General features: G+C 36.8%; 1 protein-coding gene across 1 annotated transcript in view; it reads left to right on the top strand.

The window, feature by feature from the left end:
• The window catches only part of DACH2 (dachshund family transcription factor 2), an 835,748-nt gene that overhangs the window by 368,722 nt on the left and 444,919 nt on the right, over positions 1-22,107 (top strand). The window contains exon 3 of the mRNA XM_008700629.2: positions 11,099-11,211. Within this exon, the coding sequence (XP_008698851.2) occupies positions 11,099-11,211 (113 nt within the window). The remainder of the gene's footprint in view (positions 1-11,098; positions 11,212-22,107) is intronic.

Here is a 22,107-nt window from a genome sequence, read left to right as displayed (position 1 = left end):
TTTTCAGTCTGGTCACGCCCGGGTTCCCGGGCTCAAGGTCTCAGTCTGCTCTCTCGTGGGTGTCGGTGTGGGAGTCCGGCCGCCTCCCCAGTGCAGGTGGCTACTGCTTCCCGGGGCCGGAGCACGGCGGCTCCCTCCCCCTTCCGTTTATCTTCTGATGTCTGTGGGCAGATTCGCGGCTCCCCGCTTAGTACCTTAATATTCAGCGCTGGAGATGTTTGTTTGTAGAGATCCAGATGTATCTTCCTGCATCTCAGGCTGATTCCGTGGGTGTTCAGGATGGTCTGGTACATATCCAGCTTGACTCAGGGGACCAGCTGAGAAAGGGGTCCCTTACTCCTCTGCCATCTTTTCTCCTCCTTGCAGAAAGTGATCGCTTTTCTGTTCATAAATTTTCTGCTACTCTTTTTTTGTTCTCCAGTTGCGTTCATAGGTATTCAGAATGGTTTGGTAGCTCTCTAGCTGAATTCCTGGGACCAGACAAACTGTAGGTCTCCTGCTCCTCCGCCATCTTGGAACACAACCCCCAGCATATCTATTCTTAAAGGTTTGTACAATATTTGAATCTAAAGATAACATATGGGTAAGCTTGTTTCTGTCCTGATTAGTTTTCTACTGTTTGTCCTGATTAATTTTCTACTGTCAGTGTTTTGCATATGGAAGAAGTTTTGTGATTCAGGAACATGCCGTATGGTTTGAATTTTTTCCCAATGACACTAGGAATTAATGCAGAAGCAAAATATCCCAGAAGCTGCAGCAGTAGGACAAATGCTGCTTGAAAGAAAATGTAAGAGGAAAGGCAGATTTTCTGATGTTTCTCCTTCTGCAGGCTTGGTTTCCTCATCCTCAAATCACACTGTCAATTCTACCTCTTTCTGGGAAGTCCTCCTGCCTTCCACTGTTCCCAACTCCTTTATAACAAAGATGAATCCTTGAATTACAGTCTGCTGATTGGCATCCTGTTGCTAGGAAACTGAAATGAATGTATCATATTTCATAATAAAAATGCCTCCTACCCATGTTTGAGAAGATATGCACAATGAGTTAAGTCCCCATGTGGAATAGGCCTGTGTTGACCTCCCACCTCTCCTTTCCTCTGCTCCCTACTGGGGTCATTGTGAGATATCTAGTTGTCCTTAATATTGGTCACTCTCTGGCCATACACAGGGCTGTCTGGGGCCTGACATAGGGTTCTGTGCATGGCTAAGGTTGGGAGAGTGACCATCTGTAGGGGGCTCAGTCGATGATCAGGATTGGCAGGATGTTCTCTTCACAACTAAATTTCAATACACAGCCTAAGACTAGGATTAGGGTTTGGGTTGTTGTGAAGTCCTATTAGGGAGAGAAAAGAAAAAAATGGCCATTAGGGTATTCACAGTTGAATTATATTATAATAAAAATGATATACCTTAAGAAAAAAAACAAAAGGTTTGCCCTTTTTGCAACCTTGTCTTGTTCTTAGTAGGAACTATAAGATCAACTCATTATCAGTAGTATCAAAGAGATTCTCACCTGAAATGGAGACCCACATTAGTTGTAGGTGTTATTAATTTCATTTCCCTCAGAAAGTGGTAAACCATTCCAGTGGGAATCAAATGTACTCATGAGGGAATATTAAAAAGCATACTGTCAATTTGCAAATTACATTGATTTAATTTTTCTATGGTTAAAGTAATAAGTTATAGGTTTGGGGAAAATACCATGTTTTTAGGAAAACGTTCTCTCTTATAGGGAAGAGGGGAAGCTAGAGGGAAATAAGAAAATAATCTTTGCCAGCTGTCAGATTTGGCAATTTTGTTTGCTAGAAGACAGTGAGGTATGAGGATATTTTTGAGGAATTAAATAATGAAAGTGATCATGTTTTTTACTTAGAACAGCTAAAAAAAGGATAAAACTGCTTCAGGGATACTCCAATAAGAACATTATCAAAGTAATTGTATGATGCAACACACCACTACTATATAAAATGAGAATCTGTTTATATTGGAAAATTCTGCTCACACATTGTTCACACATTGGCTGTTTCTTTTCCCTTCTTGCACATTATTTAATTATGGGGGATTTTAGGGAAAAGAATTTCTAATTCCTCATAATTCCTTGAATCAAATCATTTCAGTACCCATTTAGCATATGATGAAACTGAAGCAGAGAGAGGTTGAGCTTCTCAGAGTCACAAACTGAATTCACAGTACATTGCTGGCCTATCAAATTGTGCTGCCTTGTGGAAACCATGATTTGGGGAGGGAAAGTGACTTTTTGGAAAAGTGCTTTAATCTGTAACCAGGCAGCTGTGTCTCAAGATTTACTTGTTGCATTTGAATCTACCCAAATTTACCTGATTTCAATATGAAAGTGAGGGAGGGCAGGGAACTTTATGAGACCATCTAGTTAGTCATAAGCATGTCTACGGCCATGGCAACCTTAAAGCTCTTCAAGCCCACTTATTAAAATCTAGCAGTTTATACATGATCATGCCACAATCTACAACAAAAAAATTAAAATTCAGTTCTCTATTTCTTAGTGAACTGCTATGATCTATTGTTTCTTTGATAAAGATTGTCTTATTATTTCAAAACAGTAAAGAGATATGGGGCAAAGTTTTTTGTGGGGAGGGGAAATGCCTAAAAAAATGTTTTCCTGTCAAAGTAAGGAATGGGGAAGGGAAAATAATGAGAAAAAATCTATCTATGGGTAAACATGTAGTACAGTTGCCCTAAGAAAAATTAGAATTGTGAAATTAAAATGGAAAGCTTGAATTCTGCCTTAGAAGTAAGGACTTCTTGGGATATAAATTAAATATGTGGTAGGAGATGGTTAGGAGAGTCGGTAATTCTTTTAGTACTAGCATTCAGATGAGAATACTACTTTTTTGATATGTAAACTGCAGGGTGTATCTCTTTGGATAGAATTTTTTTGGCATTCAAAATTATTTCTGTGGAAATTTTAACTATTAATAACTGCAAGCATAGTAACAACACTCCCTAAATTTGTACAGCATGTAAAAAATTGTGGTAAAATACATTTTAGTACCATATTAACCATTTTTAAGTGTATAATACAATAGTGTTAACTATATTACATTGCTGTCAACAGATTTATAGAACTTTTTCATCTTGCAAAACTGAAACTCTATACCTATTGACTAACTCCCCGTACCCCACCTCCAGCCCCTACCCTGGCCCCGGGAAAACACATTTCTACTTTCTATTTATATAAGTTTACTACTATATATACTTCATATAGGTAGAATTATTCAATATTTGTCTTTTTATGACTGCCTTATTTCTCATAGCATAATGTCTTCAAGGTTCATCCATGTTGCAGTGTCTGTCAGAATTTTCTTCCTTTTAAGTTGTATAGCACTTTTAACTTTTTAAACCAGTGTTCATATATATATATATATAGAGAGAGAGAGAGAGAGAGAGAGAGGGACTAATTACACGCAACTATCAGGTGAGGATAATACTATGGCATTATGCACACATTTTGTTCTTTTTTGGGTAATTTTCCATAGAATCAATACAGAAACTTAATGTAACTTAAAATATAAGCTAAAACAGTTGAGAAAGTGGAAAACTATGCACACTTTGAAGTTAATGAATTATCTGAATTAGACCAGAAATGTAACATGGCTCTAATGATCAGATTCATAGATTATTTAGTTTACATCTCTAATCTTAAAGTGAGAAAGTACATCTAGAATAGTCATGTAATTTGCTTGAGGTCACATGTCTCAATAATGGCAGAACTGGTGTACTAGTGTTTTTTTTTAAGATTTTACTTATTTATTTGAGTGAGTGAGAGAGAAAGAATCAGCAGGGAGAGCGGCAGAGGGAGAGAGAGAAGCAGGCTCCCCATTGAGCAGGGAGCAGGATGTGGGGCTCAATCCCGGGACTCCAGGATCATGACCTGAGCCAAAGGTAGACGCTTAATGACTGAGCCACCCAGGCTCCCCTTTGTGTACTAGTTCTCTGTTGTGTAACCAATTGCTTCAAATTTAGCACCTCAAAACAACACTCATTTATTATCTCATAGTTTTCCATATCAGAAAGTCTGGAGAGGCTTGAGTGGGTTCTCATAGTTTTGGAAGGTTGAAATCAAGGTGCTGACAGGCTGGGCTCTTAATCTGGAAGATCTGGGGAAGAATCTACTCACATTGATGTTTTTGGCAGAATCTAGTTCAATTGTAGGATTTGCATACCTGTTTCCTTGCTGGCTGTCAGCCCAGGATTGCATTTGGCTTCGAGAAGCTACTTGCATTCCTTGATACATGGGTTTTTCTATCTTCAAACCAGCAATGGTATGTTCTCTGACTTCCTTTCTGTTTTTAAAGGATTGGGTCCATCTAATCTCCTCTTCTATTAACTCAAGTCAACTTGTTAGTTAATCACATGTGCAAAATCCCTTTTGCCGTGTAATTGTAACGACCTCAGGTGTAATATATTCACAGTTCTAGTGATTATGGCTGGAAATCTTGGGGTGGAGGAGAATTTTAGAATTCTGCCTACCACAACTGGAATTAGAACTCAGATTTAACTTTTAGAGCTTTCCTCTGCGTCTGACTGAATATCTAAGATTGTTTAAATTATTTTTATTTTAGTATGAGTTGCTAATATTTATCCATGCAAAATTTAAAAAAATTAAATCAGCAAGGAAACTGGTGCCTGTGTTTATCAATTGCATATGTTCTTCCATGCTATATCCCTAACCATAGAGACTAATGCAGTCAAGTTAATAGTGATTGCATTCCTAAAGGTCTTGCTCAACTTCCTAAGCTCTCCTGAGTGGTGATATTAAGGTCATGCTTCTGTATTTTCTGATTGACATTCAAATCTGAGATGTTAACTATTGAGATCATCATAGGATTACACACAGACTGTGACAGTAACTAATGGGACTTCATTTGCCAAACATGAAAGACAGTATTTTGGTTATTTGGAACAGGTTCCCTAATGCTGGTACTAAAGTGCCCTTTGTGATAACCATTAAAGAAAACCTATAAATAATGTTACAAAGTAAAAGTCAGTGGCCTTTTAGAAAAGCAGCAGCAGTTACAGCAGGTTATACTGAAGCTTTCCCAAGGCAGTGGAACTTAACAAAGCATGTCTTCAAGGAACTCTGATACCTTGAAAATGTTTTACAATGAAAGGGTTCTAAGGTCAGATACTATGCTTAGCAGACAGTGAATCAACTCTTCCAGCCAGAATAGAAGACTCATTTAAGAAGTAATTGGAGAAAGGAAAGAAATATATATTTGGGGAGATTGCCAGACTAAGGCATTTAGACTTTGTTTGGTACGCAGTCAGGAAGTATTGAAGGTTCTAAAGCAAAAGATGACATAATGAAAGGGATGTTTCGCCAAAATTCACAGGACAGTTTACATAGATAGAATGAATTGGAACAATGAAGCAAACTGTTAAAAATAGCCTGAGCACGAAGTGATGAGGGCCTGAATTAGGGTGTTAGCAATAGGTGGAGATGGAAATCTGCAACACATTACAATGGAGGAAAAATATTGGAGACTGAAAATTAAGGGAGAAGAAGAGGGAGAATCAAAATTGCCCTCAAGTTTATAGTTTCGGCAATCAGCAGGAGAGCACGCCTGTACTGATGACAAAACAAGAGAAGGGAGGATTGGAGAGTGGGATTTGGGGAGGTGTAGTTGAATTTGAAATGCTAATGGAATGTATCCAAATGTGAATGTTAACTTATCCATTCTCTTAATATCAGAAGTTTTGCACAGTGACATAATCTTTGAATTCAAGAATGCCTTTAAAAAAAAACATTGTATCTGACAGTGATATGATACTCTTTAGAAAGGGAAATGTTTATTTAATTTGATTTACTCTAAGATTTACTAAGGTGCATTGATTTCACTGAAGTTAATAGGAATTACACAAGCAGAACAAAAAGAGGCCACTAAGAATTCAAGTCATACACGAGCATTTCTGTTATACGATCTTTGTTAATTATACTAAAACCTTCATTAGAATTGAGTCAATTTATGACAAAAAGTAAACTTGTTTAAAGGTGCTAACAACCAGACCTGGAGCACATTTAATTTAAATAGGGAGCAGAGTCAAGTAAATGAAGTATAAAATAGCTTCACAGTTATACTTTCTATCAAGTGAGTAGTCAACCCTTAAATTGTCTATTACATCAGATTTCTTTTTTTTATTGAAGGAAAAACAAACTCAGCATTAACAAGGGAATTAAACATTATAATTTCAGATAATAGATACAAATAATTCAATTTATCACAGTTATAAGATTAATGCATTAACAGATTGCTCTATATGATCCCCGATATTGTAATGTGTGACCCATTAACAAGTGGAGGTTTTTCTTCATCCCTTGAACACCCTTAGGTTAAAGATAATTTCCTTAACTTCCCTAACTCTAATGGAATGTTGGTGTATGATGATTTTAACATATCCAAATTTGAGTTTTGGATTGCCTATAAGAACTGAAAAAGGTATACCTCAAACTATTATGTATCAACTACACTAAAACAAACAAACAAAAAACCCTGAAAAAACTGAAAAAAAGAGTCAATGGTGATGGAATATAAATGGTCTTTCTTCTGGTGTGTCATTTTGTTCTTTGCATTGATAGCTCCTAGAGACATGATGAGCCACACTTTAAGTTCCCATGATCCAAGAGCCGATTGATGCCCCACTTAACATAAGCACCATTTTATGAGAGTTACCATAGTGACCAGGTTCTAGTTATCAGCTTGAACAATTTCATATATGATTAATGTTAATTGCCCATTTTTCATGGGTGACTTTCTCCCAGTTGCTGAATTAGTTGCTGCTGCCTTTGATCTGGTTGGGAATACAATCCAGTGCAATAGTTAGACAAATTATCAGTTTGCCAACACTGAGAGAAGATGGATTCAGACTGCTGTGAGGTCAGAGTTTGTTTCTCTTCATAAACAATGAAAGGTCAGGTAGAGTTTAACTACCACTGGCATCCTTGAAATGTTGTAATAAATGTCAGGCCTAAGAGATTATTATTAATCCATGATGCAATTAAAAGTTTTACTGTCTGGGCAAAAAGATTCTTATTTAATTTAAAAAGCACATTGAAAGTCAGAGCAGTTCTCTCACAGGTAAACAACAGCTTCAAAGCTAATGTCATTCTTGGCTTCTAATGTGAGTGAAAAAGTGATGCATTCAGAGATTATCCCAGGGGATTTTAAATATCAGTGATAATGCTGAAAAGTGAATCCCAGGTCATTGCTAACAGGTCCCACTTCAGGAATCCAATTGCAGTGATCTTACAAGTGACTGCTAACACCACCCTAACAGCCACTATATCTTCAGCAATCTGCTCAGTTTGTTCCAGAATGTTACAAGTATTTCTTTAAAAGTAGTAAGCCAAGCTTTCATTGAAGAGGATGACATGACTTGCAATTCCTCACCAAATCTTGTACTGACCATATTATTGGTATTAACTATCCTGAAGGCTCTTGTCATCACTAATTTATTAACAAGACTTTTATTCTTTGAAAAACAAGATCACTCACTTTACTCAGTTGCTTATTCCTTGATTCATATACAAATGGCTGCTAACATGAGGTAAAAATAACTCCAACAATGAAATTTCATAATCTTAATGAACTAAGTACTAGCTACTTTATCTATTACAACATGGAATAGATATATCATGGAATGTGTCATATCTTATTGATACCAGAAGGCCTACTGAATTTCCCTCTTAGGGAACCACCAAGTCTATAAAGTTTATAAACTGTGAGGTAATGCCCTGACGGTAATCCACTTCAACTGCAGAAATATGAAATACTGTAGGTATGTGTTTCAAGTTGGTTTATTCTTTTACCTCAGGAAGCTGACTTATTTCTTCTAAAGAAGCTTACAGAATGAAGGGGGAAATACATATCAAGATAAATTATGTTAAAGAATGACCTGGACCCAGACAAAATCTTGATTTTTTTGGTATAATCTCCCTACAAACTACCCATTAATTAGGTGTAACCACCTAATGTTGATTCTATAAGCTGAAGCTCTTAAAGATTTAGCTGAGTTATTTAATAAAAGTTTTGCTATTTATTGGGTTGTTTGCCTTGTACCTTAACAACTTCTGTTTATGGTGTTCATTGATGGTACATCCACTGAGTCATTTGGGTGGGAAATTTTTTTAAAAGCTGTTTTATTTTACAGAGTGCAAATAACTCTGTAATTAAACAGAAAACAAATAATTGCCAACAAGCAATTATCATTCAATTAAAAAGTAATTACATGGTTATTTGTTTCCTGTAAAGTAAAGCATTACTGAAATCAGTAACACAATCAATATTTCAGCAGAGATAGGATGCTGCAATGATGGACCTTTGAACCTATGCTGATTAAATTGTCATCCAAATAACAGTTTTCTAGTTAAATCACCACATGTTTATTTGTCTTGATTAATATGTAAATATCTGCCTGATGCTAATAAAGCTTTTAAAGATAAGAAGTATAGCAGGATCATCTGTTAAGAATGATCTTTTCCAACTTTCTGCAGTGTCCTCCATAGTCTTGCATCATGTTAAGCTTGTGTTCTTTGAAAAGAAATGCAGGCGTTAAGGAGGGCATGAGATGTGATGAGCACTGGGTGTTATATGCAACTGATGAATTACTGAGCACTACATCTGAAACTAATGATGTATTATATGTTAGCTAATTGAATTTAAATAAAAAAACGCAGGAATGTTAGTGCTAGGAGTGCCTTACTAGAGAGGATCATTAGGTCTAAAGGCAAAAATAAAGCTATCTTCCATTAGTATGTAACTTTATTGATTATAAAGCACTTTTAGAAATTTGATTCTAATTAATTTATTCTAGGGATCCAAGTGTTATTTCCAAGAATAGAAACAAAGGCATCTGAATATGGTTTTAGCTCACTGATAAATTTAAACAAGTTTGGATATCATACAATCATACCCACTAAAGAGTTAATCAAAATTTTAAAACAACAGGTCAGACAGACATCTCTATCCCTAGACAATAAGCTCCTCAAAGATAGAAGCTGTTCTAGGTATTCACAGTATATCAATAAACAAAGAGACCAAAACCACTGCCTTTGTCAAGCTTCCATTTTAACCTCTATAACCCTTATATATAGTACCATGTCAGACACACATTGGTTGGGCACCTAGAGCATGTTTGCTTACTGGATGATGAAGTGTTTACTGGATGATCAAATAAGTGATATTGTCACTACATATGCATAACTCCAGGGATCTTTAGTCCTTGAGTGGTTCTTGAAGTGGCATAAGATAAGTGGCATCTACCCTTCTTTAACCTTGTACATAGTCAGATTCAAGTGGATAATATTTAGAAGCTCCTATAATTATTGTGGAGTCCAAGACTTAAAAATGATTACCTGATGATTAAATGATGCAACCACCTTGGTATTCATGTAGTCAAGGAGAATAGAGCAATTTAAGGAATATCTGGAAACTGTAGCAACAGTGAAATATTTCCTATTCAGTGAGTTAATTAAGCATTTACTGGGCCCTACTGTGTGTAGATTGGTGAAGATTATTTAACTTCGAATGACTGGATATACACTGATGAACATTGTTCAATGATCTTTTGATCCTTTAAGGCATTTGAAGTAAATAGCTCTTTTCTTATCATTTCCTTAAGAGAGGAAGCCATAAAACAAGGTGAGGGCAAACAGGATAACAATACTGAATTAAGTAAAATAAGTTATGGCTCAGAATCGAGTAGGAAGAAGGAGGGGAGAGTCAGTTTATAAAATTGAAACATTGAATGAGAAAAACAGAATCTTTCATGCTAGACTGATATACAATATTGATGTACAATGAAAGAAAATAACACCAGCACAGTGTTTGAAAAATGAATTGGGCAATGGTACCTCTGTGTAAGGTTGCTAGAAGTTGTCTTCATTTAAGAAGTCGAGTTTGTCTTACATTGATAGAGCTTTGCTACTGCAAAATTGATAGAGTAAGGTTTAACTTAAACTTTTTTTGTGAACCAAAAGTCATTTTTGGAAGTGTTCTCTATCTGAACCTCGTATGTTTTTGTGGCTTGGGCTATTTAATACAGTGTTTCAGTATTTTGTCAAAAGCCCAATTAGTCAGCTTTTAAACTGCATTTTTACTAAAAAACAATAGAAATATCATAGGCAACATTAGAAAGTAATATTTGAAATATATTGGATGACTTGAGAATAACTTGATCCTAATGTTCAATGACTTATAATTCTCTTCATTGTGGTGACAGCATCCAATGATGTATTCAGTACACTAACTGTATTAGAGTCATGGAAGCCAGATACTGACTTTCTATTTTATTATTTTATGGATTAACATTTGCAACTGCAATTCCTGAACTGCTCACGCTAGGGTGAAGAATGTGCAAATGGAATAGATCAGATAAATGCTATAAGTTTAGCCTCAACTCATCAGTTAAAAACACTAATAAATCTGTAAGAAAAGACAGTCTAGATAGCAAAAGTGGCAGGTTTTGTTACTACAGCCACTCCAAGAGAGTGCACTGCTGGTTATATAGCCTGTTTTAAATAATAGGTAGATTTAAAAAATCTACTGAGAGTGGGGGTCCTTTGTTCCTGGTGGTCTCCTGGCAGCTGTGGAAATGCTAAAAAAATCACATCTTATTCTTCATCTCTTAGCTCTTTACCCTTTTACCTCTCTGCACAGAGACTTAATCACTTCACATTCTATACAATCTGAATTCTGTTGAGTCACTATCTCAGGTCTCAGTATCATGCTTTAACACTTGGGATCAAACGTAGCTTTAAGGGCAGGGGGTATAACTTTGAGTTTCTCACAACAAGTAAGCTGTATTGCAAAGTGCTGCCTTGAAAATGTAATCTAAACTAAAGATTAGTTTTTTATGGTTTTAATGTTTGCCATAACTATGTTGAGAAATTTGGTAGAAAGGAAAGTATTGGTCTTTTGGTAATCAATGAAAGTAGTCTTTAAATAAAATCCTATGACTCTTGGTAATTAAACAAGATTGAGGAGGCAAGTATGGCAAGTGATGGTATTTCCAAAAAGAGTACATTTTTAACCTGATCTTTGTTTTTGTCTGTTTTTCAACAGTTCCAGGCCTGGCAGGCCTCCTAAGCGTTCTTTGGGAGTGTTGCAGGACAATGCTCGCCTTCTGCCGCATTCAGTCCCCGGCCTTTTATCACCAGGACTTATCACTCCAACAGGTAATAAAATCCATCTGATGATCAGCCTTGTCTGTTCATGCTGCCCAGCATTAGAAATAAACAAATATTGATCTAACTGCCTTGTCCTTCAGAGCTTTTCAAGCTGTACTAGAGGTTACAGTATTGAATTTTTAAAGTATTCTTGAAAACAGTTTTGTTACTCTAGTGACTCAAATCAAATGGATATGACTCTTTAAAAAAAATTGTCATTTCCTTGCAGGAAATCCCTTTCGAGGCCTTATTGTATGTATATTTTTGTGTGCTGGGGGCAGGGATGAGGGGTACTAGCCAAACCAGCCTTGTCTCAAAGCCTTCTATAGAATGCAGCACATCTACTTACTTACATGTTTCAGTAATATATATTTTTCTTTGTTTTTAAGGTTTTTGAGCATCTGTGTATCTTGTCCAGTTTTAATCTAGGTTAAAAAGTAGAAAGAAGATGTACCCTTGGTAGAGAAGCCTTATGATTAGAAAAGAACATCCAAATGGTCATTGTCTTAATAATTCAGTGTTTATCAACAACATGATAAACAGTGCTCCCCTAAAAATACCAGTTTCTTACTTTAGTATTGCACTTTTTAATTCTCTATAAAAGAATTTAAAACTGCATGAAATGCTTAAAAATAAGCTTAATATTTCTTTAACTAAACCTTTAAAAATTATTAAAGTTATTACATGGTAAAAAATGAAAAAGAATTTAATGACAATGAGATTTTTATACCTTTCACCATACAAAATTTTATAAAGAACCTGCTGTACATGGTATTATGTCTAAGGTAATGAAAAATTGTATGAGTAGCAGTCCTTGTCAACACTAGAACTAGAGAGAGGACATGTAACCTAATAATTGCACTAAAGTGTGATACAGACTATAATACAAGTACATACCAGGTGCTATAAGATCACAGAGATGGGAGCAACTAAGTCAGTTTGGTAAGTTGGGTAATATAGAGAGAGATGGAAACTTTCAAGCTATGTTTTATAGACTGAATGTCAGATAGGAGGAGAATCAGTGAAAAACATTCTAGACAGAGAGAAGACTACAGACAGATAAACACTAGTGAGAAAGAGCCCAGTGTGTTAGGGGGAATATCAATTAAGTTGAAGAGACAAGAGCAGATATTTGAGGTGGGAGACTCATAGGCAATATGTTTAGAATAGAAAGTGTGGGGAAAAGCCAACTTGTGAAGCTAACTTTTTATTTATCAGGGTTAGAAGGTTAGGATTTTCCCTATAGACCAGTGGTTTCCAAAGTGTCTTTCAAGGACTTTCCTTACCTGCTGATGTGGAGTTCGAGAAGTATTTCCAGATTCCCCATTTCTGCTTCAAAATTTTATATATCCTATAGTACTTTGTTTAATTTTTTTTTAAATGCTGTATGGGGTGCCTGGGTGGCTCAGTCTGTTAAGCATCTGCCTTCAGTTTAGGTCATGATCTTGGGGTCCCGGGATTGAGCCCCACATCAGGGAGCTTGCTTCTACCTCTCCCTCTGGCCCTCCCCCTGCTCATGCTCTCTCTCTTTCACTCTCTCTATCTTGAATAAATTTAAAAAATCTTTAAAAAATAAAAATAAAAAATAAAAAACCTGCTGTAAGTAAAAAGAACCACTGTTAAGGCTTTGGGGGTTAGAAAATGATTTTTTAGACTAAGTATTTATAAACAAATTCTGATACAAGAATAAAACAGTCTTGTGCATATAAAATAATATTGAGGGGATAATAGTGCTGGAATTATACCTTGGTGCTCAATAGATGATAATCTATTTCTTAACTTATAAAATACATTGACAGAGCCTAGAAATAGTACCATGTAAATAATCAGATCCATGTCCTGATTTTGAGGGAATGTGTAGATGAAAGAAAAAAGGATTTTAAAACTACCTTGAAGGTAATGTACTCTTGAGTAAACTTTAGTACCTTAACTATTGAGGAAAATCTGTAATATTTAAGTTTGTATTATATACCAGGCATGGGTGCTAAGTGGTTTGTTGTTGTTGTTGTTGTTTTTAGTTAACATATAGTGTAGTGTTAGTTTCAGGGGTAGAATTTAGTGTTTCATCACTTGCATATAATACCCAGTGCTCATTACAATAAATGCCCTCCTTAATGCCTATCACCCAGTTACCCCATCCCCCCCACCCAGCTGTCCTCCAGCAACCCTCAGTTTGTTCCCTATTGTTAAGAGTCTCTTATGGTTTGCCTCCCTCTCTGTTTTTATCCTATTCTATATGCACTTCATTTAATCTTCATTGTAGACTTATGGATATTGTCTTCATTTTTCAAGTGAGCAATTTATGGCTCTGTGAGTTTAAATTAATTCCATAAGGCCACAAAGCAATTGAATGGCAGAACTGGGTTTCACGTCCAGGTCTTTTGAACTCCAGAGCCCATACTCTTTCTTCATCATCACGATGTCTTATAGTACCTGTAAGAACCCAGTCTGAGGCTTTCTCTTCCTCCTAATTTACTTGGCTTATATATTTCACCTTCCTTGGTGCCTCCTTCCTTGGATTAGGGACTTGGCTTTCCCTCCTACAGCTTGAATTTATCCCAATGAGAGACATCGAAAGAAAAATCCTCAAACCAAAATCTTAACCCTTTGCTTGTGCCTAGAATGAGATGATAGAGATAGATAAGGTATTGAATGGGGAAAAGCATGAGCACTTCTGTCTAAAAGACAGAAAGTAGAAAAAACATTAAACAGGAGGAGGAGGAATATGCCCAGCTTTATAGTAATTCCTCTCCTTAATTTACATGAATTTATTTTACATGCCCAAGAATATCCTACTTGCCTATAGCCAAATGTAAGAAAAAAAATGCTTTGTAAAACCAAGTAGAAATAATTCTGGGATTATGCATATTTTGGATTAGACATACCACTTCACTCCTCCATTCACAAAGATAATTGAGAATCAATTCTCAATTTAGTTATCAGAAGGTTTCATATTTGACATTGTACTTACTAAGCATTTCAAACCTAACTTTCATTAATTTCATTTTGAATAATTTTTGAAGAATTCAGTTGTTATATTTTTTAGGTTTTTATTCAAATTCCAGTTGATTTTTTTTTGGTTCCAATTTTTATTTGATTTTATTTATTTATTTATTTACTTGAGAGAGAGAGAGAGCCTGAGTGGCAGGAGTGGCAGAGGGTGAGGGAGAGAGAGAATCACTCAAGCAGACTCAGCACTGAGTGTGGAGACTGACTCAGGGCTTGATCCCATGGCCCTGAGATCACAACCTGAGCCCAAACCAAGAGCTGGATGCTTAACTGACTGAGCCAACCAGGCACCCCTAAAGTTTTTATTTAAATTCCAGGTAGTTGCATACAGTGCAATATTAGTTTCAGGTGTAGAATTTAGTGGTTCATCACTTACATACAACACCTATTTCTTATCACAACCAGTTGATATTTCTAATATGGTCTTTACGGGTTGAGATTTATCCATTTTTCTCCCAAATGATTATTGAAATGTTTTACAGTGCTTTCTGGCTTCAGGTGCTTGTGTCTCAATTTGTGTGTGTGTGTGTGTGTGTGTGTGTGTGTGTGTGTGTGTGTGTGTGTGAAGAAAGAGATAATGTCATACAGCTGTGTACAATTTTACATACAACTGAATAATTATTGAAAAGTGTTTGCTGGTACCTCCTGCTTCTGAGTTACATATGAGTAGAAGCCCCTCTGAACCTTGCTAAATTTGCCTAAGTAAAGGAACTTATTCTATGTTTTTCTTAATTTAAATTCAACTTCCCATCACATAACACAGCATTGGTTTCATATGTGGTATTCAACAATTTATCAGTTGCATATAACCCCTGGTGCTCATCACATCATGTGCCCTCCTTAATGCCCATCACCCAGCTACCTCATTCGCCCACCCACCTCCTCTTCAGCAACCCTCAGTTTGCTTCTCAGAGTTAAGAGACTCTCATGGTTTGTCTCCCTCTCTGATTTCCTCCCATTCTGTTTTCCCTCCCCTGCCTTATGGTTCTCTGTACTGTTTCTTACATTCCACATATGAGTGAAACCATGTGATAATTGTCTTTCTCTAATTGACCCTTTTCACTTAGCATAATACCCTCCAGTTCCATCCACGTTGATGTAAATGGTAAGTATTCATCCTTTCCGATGGCTGAGTAACACTCCATTCTTCCATACCCATTCATCTGTTGAAGGACATCTCAGCTCCTTCCACAGTTTGGCTATTTGGACATTGCTTCTATGAGCATTGGGGTGCATGTGTCCCTTCTTTTCACAACATCTGTATCTTTGGGGTGAATACCTAGTAGTGCGATTGCTGGGTTGTAGGGAGCTCTATTTTTAAGTTCTTGAGGAACCTCCATACTGTTTTCCAAAGTGGCTGTACCAGCTTGCATTCCCACCAACAGTGTAAGAGGGTTCCCCTTTCTCCACATCCTCACCAACATTTGTTGTTTCCTGTCTTGCTAATTTTAGCCATTCTGACTGGTGTGAGATGGCATCTCATTGTGGCTTTGATTTGTATTTCCCTGATGACAAATGATGTTGAGCATTTTTTATGTGTCTGTTGGCCATTTGTATGTCTTCTTTGGAGAAATGTCTATTCATGTCTTCTGCCCATTTCTTGACTGGATTTTTTTTTTTTTGCATGTTGAGTGTAATAAGTTCTTTTTTTTAATTTTTTTAAAGATTTTATTTATTTATTCGACAGAGATAGAGACAGCCAGCGAGAGAGGGAACACAAGCAGGGGGAGTGGGAGAGGAAGAAGCAGGCTCATAGCGAAGGAGCCTGATGTGGGGCTTGATCCCATAGCACTGAGCCGAAGGCAGACACTTAACCGCTGTGCCACCCAGGCGCCCTGAGTGTGAGAAGTTCTTTATAGAACTTTAATACTAGCCCTTCATCTGATATGTCATTTGTAAATATCTTCTTCCATTCCATAGGTTGCCTTTTAGTTTTGTTGACTGTTTCCTTTGCTGTGCAGAAGCTTTGTATCTTGATGAAGTACCAATAGTTCATTTTTGCTTTTGTTTCCTTTGCCTTTGGAGGTGTATCTAGCAGGAAGTTGCTGTGGCTGAGGTCGAAGAGGTAGCTGCCTGTATTCTTCTCTAGGATTTTGATGGATTCCTGTCTCACATTTAAGTATCTCATCCATTTTGAGTTTGTCTTTGTCTATGAGTAAGAGAATGATCCAGTTTCATTCTTCTGCATATGGCTGTCCAGTTTTCCTAGCACCACTTATTGAAGAGACTGTCATTTTTCATTTGGATATTCTTACTGCTCTGTTGAAGATTAGTTGACCATAGAATTGAAGATCCATATCTGGGCTCTCTATTCTGTTCCATTGATCTATGTGTCTGTTTTTGTACAAGTACCATGCTGTCTTGACAATCACAGCTTGGAAATAGAGCTTGAAGTCAGGCATTGTGATGCCTCCAGCATTGGCTTTCTTTTTCAACATTCTTCTGGCTATATGGGGTCTTTTCTGGTTCCATACAAATTTTAGGATTCTTTGTTCCAGCTCTGTGAAAAATGTTGATGGCATTTTGATAGGGATTGCATTGAATGTATAGATTGCTCTGGGTAGCATAGACATTTTAACAATATTTATTCTTCCAATCCATGAGCATGGAATGTTTTTCTATCTCTTTGTGTCTTCCTCAATTTCTTTCATAAGCATACTGTAGTTTTAGAGTACAGATCCTTTGCCTCTTTGGTTAGATTTATTCCTAGGTATATTATGGTTTTGGGGACAATTGTAAACAGGCTTGATACCTTAATTTCTGTTTCTTCACTCTCATTGTTAGTGTATAAAAAAGCAACTTATTTCTGTGCATTGAGTTTGTATCCTGCCATGTTGCTGAATTGCTGTATATGTTCTAGGAATTTTGGGGTGGAGTCATTGGGGTTTTCCACATAAAGTATCATGTCATCTGCAAAGAGTGAGAGTTTAACTTATTCTTTGCCAATTCAAATTCCTTTTATTTCTTTTTGTTGTTTGATTGCTGAGGCAATTTGCTGGAGAGTTTTAATCAAGAAAGAATGTTGTATTTTGCCAAATGCTTTCTCTGTATCAATTGAGAGGATCATATGATTCTTGTCCTTTCTTTTATTAATGTGATGTATCAAATTAATTGATTTGTGAATGTTGAACCACCCTTGTAGCCCAGGAATAAATCCCACTTGGTTGTGGTGAATAATCTTTTTAATATACGGTTGCATCCTATTGCCTAGTATCTTGGTGAGTATTTTGGCATCCATGTTCATCAGGGATATTGGTCTGTAATTCTTCTTGATGGAGTCTTTGGTTTTGGGACAAGGTAATGCTGGCCTTATAGAACGCATTTGGAAGTTTTCCTTCCATTTCTGTTTTTTGAAACAACTTCAGTAGAATAAGTGTTATTTATTCTTTAAATGTTTGGCAGAATTCCCCTGGAGGCCATCTGGCCCTGGACTCTTGTTTGTTGGGAGTTTTATGATTACTGCTTAAATTTCCTTTCTGGTTATGTGTCTGTTCAGATCTTCTATTTCTTTCTGTTTCAGTTTGGTAGTTTATAAGTTTCCAGGAATGCAGCCATTTCTTCTAAATTGCCTAATTTATTGGCATATAGTTACTCATAATATGTTCTTAAAATTGTATTTCCTTGGTGTTGGTCATGATCTCTCCTCTTTCATTCATGTTTTTATTGATTTGGGTCCTTTCTCTTTTCTTTGTGATAAGTCTGACTAGAGGGTTATCAATCTTATTAATTCTTTCAAAGAACCAGCTTCTAGTTTCATTGATCTGTTCTACTAGTCTTCTGGTTTCTATTTCATTGATTTCTCCTCTAATCTTTATTATTTCTTTTCTCCTGCTTGGTTTAGGCTTTATTTGCCATTCTTTCTTCAGCTCCTTTAGGTGTAAGATTAGCTTGTGCATTTGAGATTTTTCTAATTTTTTGAGAGAGGCTTGTATTGCAATGTACTTCCCTCTTAGGACCGCCTTTGCTGTATGCCAAAGGTTTTGAACAGTTGTGTTTTCATTCTTAGTTTTCATGAATTTTTAAAAGTCTTCATTAATTTTCTGCTTGATCCATTCATTCTTTAGTAGGATGCTATTTAACCTCCAAGTGTTTGAGTTCCTTCCAAATTTCCAAATTGAGTTCAATTTCAAAGCATTGCAGTCTGAAAATAGGCAGGGAATAATCCCAATCTTTTGATATCAGTTGAGACCTGATTTGTGACCCAGTATGTGATCTATTCTGGAGAAAGTTCCACATGCACTCGAGAAGAATGTGTATTCTGTTGCTTTAGGATGGAATGCTCTGTATATATTGGTGAAGTCCCTCTGGTCCAAGGTGTCATTTAAAGCCCTTGTTTCCATGTTGACCTTTGGCTCATATTATCTGTCCATTTCTGTGAGTGGGGTGTTGAAGTCCCCTACTATTATTGCATTATTATCTATGTGTTTCTTTATTTTGGTTATTAATTGGGTTATATAATTGGCTGCTCCCACATTAGGGGTATAAATGTTTATAATTGTTAGATTTTCTTGTTGGATAGACCCTTTAAGTATGATATAGTGTCCCTCTTCATCCCTTACTACAGTCTTTGGTTTAAAATCTAATTTGTCTGATATAAGGCTTGCCCTCCCAGCTTTGTTTTGATGTACATTAGAATGATAGATCATTCTCTACCCCCTCACTTTCAATTTGGAAGTGTCTTTGGGTCTAAAATGAGCCTCTTGTAGACAGCATATGGATAGGTCTTGCTTTGTTATCCAATCTGACACCCTGCGTCTTTTGATTGGAGCATTTAGCCCATTGGAAGAAATGAATTTAGTGTCATTGTGTTAATGATAAAGTCCCTGTTTCTGTTGATTGTCTCTGTTTCTTTCTGCTCTATGTTACTCTTGGGCTCTCTCTTTGCATATAGGATCCCCCTTAGTATTTCTTGCAGGGCTCTCTTTTTGCTTATAGGATCCCCCTTAATATTTCTTGCAAGGCTGGCTTGGTGGTCACATATTGTTTTAGTTTCTGTTTGTCCTAGAGCTTTTTATCTCTCCTTCCATTCTGAATGACAGCCTTGCTGAATAAAGTATTCTTGGCTACATGTTTTTCTCATTTTTTACCCCGAATATATCATGTCAGCCCTTTCCTGCCTGCCAGGTCTCTGTGTTTAGGTTTGATATAAGTCTAATGTTTCTACCTCTCTAGGTTAGGAACCTCTTATCTTGAGCTACTTTCAGGATTTTCTCTTTATCTCTGAAATTTGCAAACTTCACCATTATATGTTGGGTTATTGATCTATTTTTATTGATTTTGAGAGGGGTTTTCTCTACCTTTGGACGTGAATATTGTTCCCTTCACCAGATTAGGGAAGTTCTCAGCTATGATTTGCTCAAATACACCTCTGGCCCTCTCTTTCTCTCTTCAACCTCAAGCACCCCAATCATTCTGATGTTGGTAAGTTTCATGACATCATTAATTTCTCAAAACCTTTGTTCATGGGCTATTAGTTGTTTTTCTCTCTTTTCCTCAGTTTCTTTCCTTTCCATCAACTTGTCTTCTATGTCACTGGCTCTCTTTTCTGCCTCGTCTACCTGAGCACTTTGAGCATCCAATTTAGACAGCATAAATTTAGAGTATTTTTTATTTTGGCCTGATTAGATCTCATTTCTGCACTAAGAGATTCTCTAGTGTCTTTTATGCTTTTTTCAAGGCCGTCTAGTAACTTTGTAATTGTTATCCTGAATTCCAACTCTGACATTTTAGGGAGTATATAATTTCACAGGGTGGACAAAACAGGGTGATCTAGTTGGTCTTGAATGTATTTTGGTCTGTGTGTTAAAAGAAACTAAATCCCAAAATTGTAAAGAAAACAAAACTCATATATATACAGAAATAAAATTGAATAGAGTGAAAGGAAGCCAAAAAGGAAAACTATATCTATAAAATGTAAATGTAAAAAATGAAAGTTAAAAAAAAAGACTTAAAGAGTTGATAAAATAAGTAACTAGTTGAAAAAGGAAAAAAGAAAAAAAAGAAATGGAAAATTTTAAACTGACAGATAAATGAGTCATGAGAGAAAAACCTCAAATTCTATACACTACTTTCCCCTAGCGCTGGAGTTTTACAGTCCCGTGTGCTCCAAAAACTTGGTATTAGCTTGGTGTTCCTGTTAGTCTTCTGGGGGAGGGATATGCTGTGCTGCTTCTCAAGTGTCTTTGCTTGGGCAGAATTGCACTGTTTCTTGCCAAGGGGCCAGGCTCAGTGTAAGCTTGTCCTCTGTGTGGCTTTTGTTCCCTGAAGCTTTCTGTGCCTCTTTAGAGGATCAAAATAAAAATTGCTATGCCCCGATCTCCAGCCCCAGAGCTAAGAGATCACGGTCCCCTCTCTCCAGTAAACCCCCAGGGATAAACCGTCTTCACTTTCATGTGTGCCAAACTCTGCAGACTCCTGCAGTGCACATCCACACCGATCCTCTTGTGGGAAGGCAGAGGGTCCCATGTTACTGCACTTTGTAGAGCCCTGGCATGGAAAGAAGTCACTGAATGATGTGTGCACCTGCTCTGTCCCTCCCAGGGGGAGGCAGAGGGTCACCTGTTACTGTCCTTTACCGGGTTCCTGTCCTAAGAGCTGTTGCCAGTTCATGCATGCACCCACTCCACCTCTCCCAGGGGAACATGAAGGGATCCCGAGTTCCTGTCCTTTGCCTTGTCCCCATGCAGAGAGCAGTCACCCGACAGAGCTGTGGCTCCTGGTTTATGGCTAACGGAGCTGAGAGCCCCCTCCCAGACTCACTGACCCTGACTAGCATACCCACTCCAATGCTTGGGAACTCTACCAGCACAGGCACCCCCATTATTTCTGTGACTCCAGAGATCCTGAGACCACACTGTCCCACCTAGAATATTGCCCTTTTTCACCCCTTAAGCTTCTTTAAGGCAGGGATGTCTCTCACTGGAGCAGATTTCTAAGGGTTTTGATTTTGCCTTCTGGGGCTATATCACTTTCTGGTAGTCAGCTTACTGAGACTCCCTCTCCCAGCCATTTATCTTCTGATAGCTTGCAGAAAGTGATTGCTTTTCTACATGTAGAGTTCCAGATTCTTTTCTCTGGTTGAATTCTTGGGTGTTCAGAATAATTTAATAGTTATCTAGTTAAATCCAAGGGACCGGATGAAACGAGGTCCCCTACTCTTCTGCCATCTTGTCTCCTCTATACACTTGTTTGTATTATTTCTTTCCATTTATAACTTAAAAATGGTGTCTAATGGTAACAAAATGATCAGGGTGTCTCTTTTCAGATATTGTGATGTTTTTGCACATTATTTTTGTCTTTAAGTTGTTTTCCCCCCAGCAGTTGCAAGCAAAAAACGCAAGCGAAAAGGATTAGAAATGGTTAAGACATTATCCTCTGATTTATTTAAGAAGAGTTCTTAAATTATTCCTATAGCTTGACATTTACATCTTTATACAACAGAACTTGATTCATTCAAACTCCACTAATTCAGAATTTGAAATAATTCAGACAGTGGTTATGTTAAAGTCGCTAATGTTAGCAAAAATATCATACTTAACAAAACAAAACTATACACAAGAAAGAAATGTACATGGGTATAAGCATGTGCATTGGTATAGGATTAAAATACTGGACAGGTTTAAATTTCCTTAGGTACCTAGAAAGTACTTTAGCAAGATCTGATTCTATGCAAATAATCAAGATACTAATTATTAATGATAGGTCTTTATTCACTAAAATAGGACCCATAGGATCTATTCTTGAATATTGCCTGATATCCATTTAGATATTACACCTATGTATAGATATAAATATATATAATCTAAATATCCATTTATATATTACACCTACATAACTATAGATAGATATAGTATCTATCTCCATCTCTACTGATATATATATATATATATATATATA

Source organism: Ursus maritimus (genome assembly GCF_017311325.1).
Source record: "Ursus maritimus isolate PB19 chromosome X unlocalized genomic scaffold, ASM1731132v1 scaffold_X1, whole genome shotgun sequence".
Classification (NCBI taxonomy): Eukaryota; Metazoa; Chordata; class Mammalia; order Carnivora; family Ursidae; genus Ursus; species Ursus maritimus.
This window is presented reverse-complemented; position numbering and strand designations above follow the sequence as displayed.